This window comes from Martes martes, assembly GCF_963455335.1.
Source record: "Martes martes genome assembly, chromosome: 6".
In the NCBI taxonomy this organism is placed as follows: Eukaryota; Metazoa; Chordata; class Mammalia; order Carnivora; family Mustelidae; genus Martes; species Martes martes.
The window spans coordinates 83683641-83691757 of NC_137893.1; the positions used below are offsets into that span (position 1 = coordinate 83683641).

The window sequence follows — 8117 nt, forward strand, 5'->3', positions numbered from 1 at the left end:
TTTCATTTTCCTATCTGTAAAAAGGGAATAATTCTTGTCTTTTGGGTTCTCTCCTAGTCATCAAAAATGAGAGTTAGGCCATACTACACAAACAAAAGGAAAACGTAGTATTTTATAAGATAGATTCCTAAAAGCTGTGAAATATCTGGACACATCTTTATAAAATGAGCACCGTAGAAAACTTTTAATGAAACATTTAAATTCATTAATGATTGCAGCTGTAACAGATCCTGGAACCTCATTTCTCCTTTAAGTGGTAGGAACTTGAAAAATATTAAAATAGGATGCAGTAGGCTTTCAATTACTTAGGCCACTGACAATCCAATTTATGGATTACATAGAATTTTAATTTACTCATTTCACACGTCGTTATCAACTCTACATGAAGTTTAAAAGGACAAAGGATGAAAATGGAATTGGCCAGTTTTCCATGTTATTTCCATGGTGGGGCAGAGAGTCGGGGGATTTCCTTTGAGACGAACCTCGGTGCAGCCAATAATTGCTAGTATTGCCAGACTGGTAATAACAGGCTGATGAAAAGGTGAATACAACGCGAAAACTCTGATTAAATCAAGCGCACCCTCCCACCCTCGTTTTACAGGAGGAATTTTCCTCTCTCCCGCCCTCACAGAAGGGGCTGAGACAGCATCTGGCATCATAATACCAACATTTGTTTCGTGGTTCCTCTTTACCGGGCACTTTTAACACACACCACTTCTTAGGAACCAGGATTCACTGGTACTTTTCTGCATTTTTTACAAAAACGTCGGCTTGAGAATCTGGGGGTTGCTTTTTCACCAGCTGTAAGAACCGCGATCTGGACCCCTCCCCCGAAGAAGCCGAGTTCTTCCCCAGTTTTATTCCAGGCCTGTGACACCTCCACTCCCTCGGTGAAACCGCCGTGACTCACATCTTGCAGATCCTTCGCCCCCCACGCGCCCCCAACACACAAACCCCGAGAACCCAACCCGAGCCCACAGCGCCTCGTGAAACCCGCCCAAGCCGACTTGGAGGTCTCCGGTCTGAGTCACACAGAAGGACCACCCTCGTCGGCATTCGCCACCCCCCTCCCCACACAGCCCCTCACACCCCGGCGCGCCGGCCGCCCCATCTCCCCGCCTGACACACCGACGCCCGTCGCCTCTGCGCAACTTGTTATGCTCCAGCTCGAGCCCTTGACCCAAAAACCTCCAAGAAATAGAGAGCCGCAGAGCCGGCCTCGGGCGGCCTTTGATGGCTTTGTTATTGTTTGGGTTTGAATCGATACGCCCCTCCCCATCCTTCCTCCCTCGCCGCCCGACACCCAGCTCCCGCCTCCCCTCACGCCCCGCGCCCCTCCCCCTCCATTTTGGCGCCTTTTCCTTCCCGCCACGTCGTGGCGGCGTAGAGACCATTCTGACCGCGAGAGCCGGGCGGGGCGTGGGCGTGGCGCGCCGCGTTATGCAGATCAGTCGGCTTCTGGTTGGCTGGAGACGGGCCGGCGGGGGCGGGGCCGGGGCGCGGCGACGGAGCGCGCGGGGCGGGGGCCGAGGGGAGTCGCCCTGTCCCGCCGCTTCCCCACCCCCTCTCCTCCCTCCTCCGGCCCGGCAGCCCTGCTCGCCGCCTAGGCCTCCCGGAGAGGCCCCGCCCCATCCCCGCCCGCCCGCGCGCCCCCCCACCCGCCGGCGCGCTCCGCCCCTTTACTCCTGGCTGCTGGGCGAGCCGGGCGTCTGCTGCAGCGGCCGCGGTGGCGGAGGAGGCCCGAGAGGACTTGGCGGCAGCGGCGGCGGCGGTGGCGGGACCGGCAGCAGCAGCAGCTACAAGCTCTCAGTGCCGCGGCGCTGCCGCACGAGCCCCACGAGCCGCCCACCCCGCCGCCCTCGGCGCTGCCTGACCCCGCCGGCGTGTCCGCCAGCCGCCAGCCCCGGCAGCGCCCCCAGTCGTCCTCCGACTCGCCCTCGGCCTTCCGCGCCAGCCGCAGCCGCAGCCGCAACGCCACCCGCAGCCTCAGCCCCAGCCTTAGGCACAGCCACCGGCACAACCCCAGCCCCAGCTCCTGCTGCAGCTCCTCCAGACACAGTTCCTGCGCCGACACCCTGGAGGTTGGGATGCTCTTGTCCAAAATCAACTCGCTTGCCCACCTGCGCGCCGCGCCCTGCAACGACCTGCACGCCACCAAGCTGGCGCCCGGTGAGCACCACCCCCCCAAGCCCAGGATGGCGAGGCGGCTGGACCCCTAGCGTGGGAACTGGGGGCTCTCGGGCAGGCACTGAGTCTCCTGTGCTTTCCTCTTCACTAGGCAAGGAGAAGGAGCCCCTGGAGTCGCAGTACCAGGTGGGCCCGCTACTGGGCAGCGGCGGCTTCGGCTCGGTCTACTCAGGCATCCGTGTCGCCGACAACTTGCCGGTGAGTGGGCGCCCCGCCGTGGGGAGGACGCGCTGGGCAGGGGGGCGCCCGGGTGTGTTTTGGCCCCGGCGAGAGGATCTCATGGAGACTCTTTGGGGGGGGTTTCAGGTGGCCATCAAGCACGTGGAAAAGGACCGGATTTCCGACTGGGGAGAGCTGGTGAGTGCCCTGGAGGGAGCGACCCCTAGTATGGGTGGGGTGAGAGACACCCTCCGACTCCCGCACTAACGCAGCCCCGTCGCCCCTGCAGCCCAATGGCACCCGAGTGCCCATGGAAGTGGTCCTGCTGAAGAAGGTGAGCTCGGGCTTCTCCGGCGTCATTAGGCTCCTGGACTGGTTCGAGAGGCCCGACAGTTTCGTCTTGATCCTGGAGAGGCCCGAGCCGGTGCAAGACCTCTTCGACTTTATCACGGAAAGGGGGGCCCTGCAGGAGGAGCTGGCCCGCAGCTTCTTCTGGCAGGTGCTGGAAGCTGTGCGGCACTGCCACAGCTGCGGGGTGCTCCACCGCGACATCAAGGACGAGAACATCCTCATCGACCTCAATCGCGGCGAGCTCAAGCTCATCGACTTCGGGTCGGGGGCGCTGCTCAAGGACACCGTCTACACGGACTTCGATGGTGAGCCAGGCTTGGGAGGGAGCTGCCGGTGAGGGATCTGCCCAGGTGACTTGGCCTTGCCTGGAGGCCTCGGCCGGCTTTCCTCTCCGGCCTTTTGTAAAGGTCATCGGGCCGTCTGGCTCGATGCTAGCAGGGGTGGGGCGAAGGAGAGCTTCCCAGCGTAGTAGAGCCGGAGATTTCCAGCCAGCTTAACCTGTCATGTTTCTGGCATGATTTTATTTTTTAAGTGGAATTCAGTGGGTTCCAAGCTTTCCCGATGAATAAGAGGTTGTGGGCAACCGGCCGTAGCCCAGATTTCTGAAGTCTGACCCAGTTTCCCCGCCAGTAAAAGGATGTGGGGGGGGGGGGGAGAGCGGGAGAGATGAAAATTGATGCCGGTTTTGTAATTTTTGTTTGGTGCTAAGGGAGTTTAGTTTTGTGTAAGGTTAGTTTTTAAAACTGCAGTTTTTCTGCCCCTTTGATCTAGGGCCGGGTAAAGGAATAGAAACAGTAGTTTCACTAAATAATTTATTTTGTTGGGCTTATTCTTTATTTTTTGGCGTTGCAGGGTGAGGGAGTCGGGAATGAATGTTGTGAAATAAGATCTCTTGTTGGTTTGAAAATTAGTTGGGTGTCTCCGCAGAAAGGATGAAAACCTATCCTAGGGAGGGGCTTGGAGCGGGTTCTTTCAGAAAAGATGGAATTGAGAGAGATCAAAGCAAAGGAGGGTGGGTCATCATTTGAGCGGCTTAACCTAACAAACGACAGCCTTTCAAAACTTGTGACTGGGGCTTGTGGTTTGTGTTTATTTGCCCTTGGAGGACGCTGGGTTGGGCTGCATTTTTTTTGTATTTAACAGTTAATGGCTGGCCGGGTCCTCCCTTGTTTTTTCCTTCGAGTCTTTGCTGCCCCCTGGTGAGCACAAGCGGGATGGTCCCCACTTTTTTTTTTTTTTTTTACAACCCAAAGTTTGTAAACAGGAATCACGTGGTCTGAAACCCGCTCTACAGCTCTACCTTCCCAGTGAGGGGAAGAGAGAGGGTGTGGGTGTCTGCCTCTGCACGCACAGGGTGGGGAGGAAGGCTTCCTAAAGGGCACCCGGACTTAAGATACAGTACGTTGTGTAAGGGCCCTGCACTGGATCACATCTGAAATCAGAATCTCAGCCAGGCTCCTGGGCCACCTTAGTGCAGTTTAAGGATAGTCTGTGGGCTGTCTCCCATGATTGTGTGCAGACACTCATCCCTTCACCCCATTGTGGGTGGTCCTACCACGTACACCCTTCAGGCTTTGGGTTTGTGGCCAGTCCTGTTTGTTTCTTGGAGCAGTTTTATAAAGAATTTGGTTTATGGTCTGGACTGCTGGGTGGGTAATGCTTTGGGTCGGAGAGATGCCACTCTTCGCACTCCTTTTAGCCTGTGGGGGAAATGGAGTTAGCCCAGACCCTGTCCTGGGAGAAGTGAAGTGTTTTGTTTCAAGGAGTCAGTGTACCACTGAGTGTGTGAGTTGCTTTGTTTAATTTTTGCTCAAAGCTTGTGTTTTCCTTTTCTATTCCCCCGGCTCACAGGGACCCGGGTGTATAGCCCTCCAGAGTGGATTCGCTATCATCGCTACCACGGCAGGTCGGCAGCCGTCTGGTCTCTGGGGATCCTGCTGTATGACATGGTCTGTGGAGATATTCCTTTTGAGCACGATGAGGAGATCATCAGGGGCCAAGTTTTCTTCAGGCAGAGGGTCTCTTCAGGTAACTTTGGGGAAGTGCCTTGTTGAGGAGAAGCAGGAGTCACAAGGCAGGCAGTCCTCAGGGGACAGTCTTTGTGCATTCTGGAGAGCTCTGCCTTTCCAGGGGTTGCCACTGCCCTTGGCTTAGCAGAGTCCTGGGCTGATGAATCTGGAGAGGCAGTCCTCAGAAATTGAATGGTTTGCACTTGAGCATTCTTTGAGAGGTCAGAGGAAGAGCATGTGTGAGAATATTTAAAAAAAAAAGAAAAGGATTTTTTTTAAAAGTACCCACAGTCCTCATCTCTCAACTCCTGGCTGTTTTGCCAGGGAGTGAGAAGTTGAGGGTTCTTTTTGAGCCTTCCCCCTGAAGGCAGACTCTCTAAATACTGCGGTTCCCGTGACCTCATTGTGGGTGGTGTTCATATTTGTAAGTTGTAGGTGAATTGAATCACCTCATCATGCTCACTGATGTCTCATCAAAATCCCTTGTCATCATTCTTCCTATTTCTGGTGAGTGGGTGTCGTGGGAAAGGCCCCGGCTATTGAAGTTTAAAAACCACAGGTTTGAGAGGGGAGCTGGTTTTTGTTTTTTTTTTTGTTTTTGTTTTTTTTTAGCTGAAAGCAGCTTGGAGGACCTAGATCTTAGTGATTATCTTCCATTGAAAAATAGAGTTCTAGAAGATTCTTGGTCTCTTTTGGACCCCAGACTTGTTGGCCCCTGGGAAGCAAATTAGCAAGACCTTTGCATTGCAAAAACGAGTTGAGTCATTTGTAATCTCTGTCTTGCTTTCTGCAGAGTGTCAGCATCTCATTAGATGGTGCTTGGCCCTGAGACCATCAGACCGGCCATCCTTCGAAGAAATCCAGAACCATCCCTGGATGCAAGATGTCCTCCTGCCCCAGGAAACAGCTGAGATCCATCTGCACAGCCTGTCACCAGGGCCCAGCAAATAGCAGCTTTTCTGGCAGATTCTCCCCTCCCCGTCAGATGCTCGAGGGAGGGGATGCTTCTGTTTCCAGCTTCCCGAGTACCAGTGACACTTCTCGCCAAGCAGGACAGTGCTTGATAACAGGAACAACATTTACAACTCATTCCAGACCCCAGGCCCCTGGAGGTCGCCTCCCAACAGTGGGGGGAAGAGACTCTACTCCAGGTGTCCTAGGCCTCAACTCCTCCCGTAGATGCTCTCTCCTTCTCACAGAACGTCCAGCAAGCACTGCTGGGCTCTGCAAACTCCCGGGGGTGGGAGGGTGGGGGGGTCAGAACCCTGCCATGGAACTGTTCCCTACATCACGAGTTCTGCTGAATGCCGCGATGGGTCGGGTAGGGGGAAAACGGGTTGGGGTGGGATAGGACTAGCACCATTTTAAGTCCCTGTCACCTCTTCCGACTCTTCTGAGTGCCTTCTGTGGGGACTCCGGCTGTGCTGGGAGAAATACTTGAACTTGCCTCTTTTACCTGCTGCTTCTCCAAAAATCTGCCTGGGTTTGGTTCCCTATTTTTCTCTCCTGTCCCCCTATCCCCATCCTTCATATGAAAGGTGCCATGGAAGAGGCTACAGGGCCAAATGCTGAGCCACCTGCCCTTTTTTTCTGCCTCCTTCAGTAAAACTCCAGAGTGAACTGGTCTTCCTTTTTGGTTTTTACTTAACTGTTTCAAAGCCAAGACCTCTCTCTCTCTCTCTCTCTCTCTCTCTCTCACTCACACACACACACACACACACACAACACACAAAATGCACAAACAATGCAAATCAACAGAAAAACTGTAAATGTGTGTACAGTTGGCATGGTAGTGTACAAAAGGATTGTAGTTGATCTAATCTTTTTTAATTTTTGCCTTTAAGTTATTTTACCTGTTTTGTTTTTGGTTTGTTTGGTTTTTTTGTTTTTTTTTTGTTTTTTGTTTTGTTTTGTTTTTTTTTTTTTTTTGAAAAGATACGCATTCTAACCTGGAGGTCAACGTTATGTATTTATTTATTTATTTATTTGGTTCCCTTCCTGCTCCAAGCTTCCACGGCTGCTGCCATAGTTTCTTTCCTCCTTTTCCTCCTCTGACTTGGGGACCTTTCGGGGAGGGCTTGCTCTGTTCGTAGGGTGATGGGACTCAGGCGGGACAGCTGCTGTGGCTCCCTGACTGCTGCCGGGCCCCTCGCTGGCCTGACCCGAGCGGGGACGGGTTCCGAGGGGCATGGGGAGGGGCATCGCTGACTGGTGTATATAGGATAGCTATATGAAAAGCAGTTCTGGATGGTGTGCCTTCCGGATCCTCTCTGGGGCTGTGTTTTGAGCAGTGTGTAGCCTGCTGGTTTTATCTGAGTGAAATACTGTACAGGGGAATAAAAGAGATCTTATTTTTTTTTTATACTTGGCGTTTTTTGAATAAAAACCTTTTGTCTTAACTTGTGGCTTTTAAGTGTTGTCCGTGCAGAGGCATGCTCACTTACTGAACTCCTGGGAAGCTCCCACAGGACTTGAAGCCCAACTCTGGTTTCCTGCACCAGGCCACCTGGCAACCTGGGTAGCCTATACCTTTCTGAAGTCAATGTGTGGCTGAAGGGTTGGGGGGTGGGGTGGGTGGGCGATCTTGGCTGGACAGAACTCAGCCCGAGGGTTCCAACCTCTGTTGCCCCATTCAGATTCTAGAACTGCAGTAGCACAGCAAAGGTGGCTGTTTCCCTGTGGCGCAAGTTGCATTTCAGGGGAGAGCCACTTGTGAATGGGGTAATGGAACCATAGAACATTTCCATCCCTGCGGAAAGTTCTGTTGGAACAGGGCTGACCTCGAGACGCAAACAGCTCCATTGCTAAACTGACAGTGGAAGCTTTCTGCTGTCTTTCCCACCAGCAAAATGTTTGGGGCAGATAGACTTGACACGTGTTAAGCTTACTGAAAAACCAGATACCTGTATTACTCTCAGTTCCTGATTCAAGTTCCCTTCACCTTTCGTGTGGGGTTGAGTCATTAATAGCAGATGGGTGGAAATGTTTTTGACCTAAGCAGACCTGGGTTTTCCCCTCCCATGTGCTTTACAGAGCTTATAATGGGGAGTAGATGAAGTAAATGTTAGCTCTGCCCTCTTCTTACTGCTTGTGCAGGGATTAGTAATTTTGGTCTGTGGTTTCTCTACAGGAATCTTTTGAAGGCCCTTGTTCTTTTTGTGAGAGTTTAAATTTTTTTGAAGTTGGCCCTACCCCTAATGTGGGGCTCGAACTCACAGGACCAAGGGTCGCACGGGGGCCCCTGTGAGGGTTTAGTTTAAACTGAATGGGGGAACCTGTGAATCCACTTTAGAGCACGTGGCTTAACTACATGCTGATAGGCAGCATGCTAGAGCGCGTACTGCTGTTAATTTGCATATTAAGTATTAGTAAATGTTGGTTTCTTTTTTCTCAATAAGCCTCAGTAGCAGT

General features: G+C 52.9%; 1 protein-coding gene across 1 annotated transcript; it reads left to right on the top strand.

Moving 5' to 3' along the window:
• Nucleotides 1–1687: 1687 nt before the first annotated feature.
• On the top strand, nucleotides 1688–7104 carry PIM1 (Pim-1 proto-oncogene, serine/threonine kinase). The gene is made up of 6 exons (XM_080806909.1): nucleotides 1688–2169; nucleotides 2279–2385; nucleotides 2494–2544; nucleotides 2636–3002; nucleotides 4549–4725; nucleotides 5500–7104. The coding sequence occupies exons 1-6, from the start codon at nucleotides 2088–2090 to the stop codon at nucleotides 5655–5657; spliced, it is 942 nt and encodes a 313-aa protein (XP_080663035.1). The 5' UTR covers nucleotides 1688–2087; the 3' UTR covers nucleotides 5658–7104.
• The last annotated feature ends 1013 nt before the right edge of the window (nucleotides 7105–8117 follow it).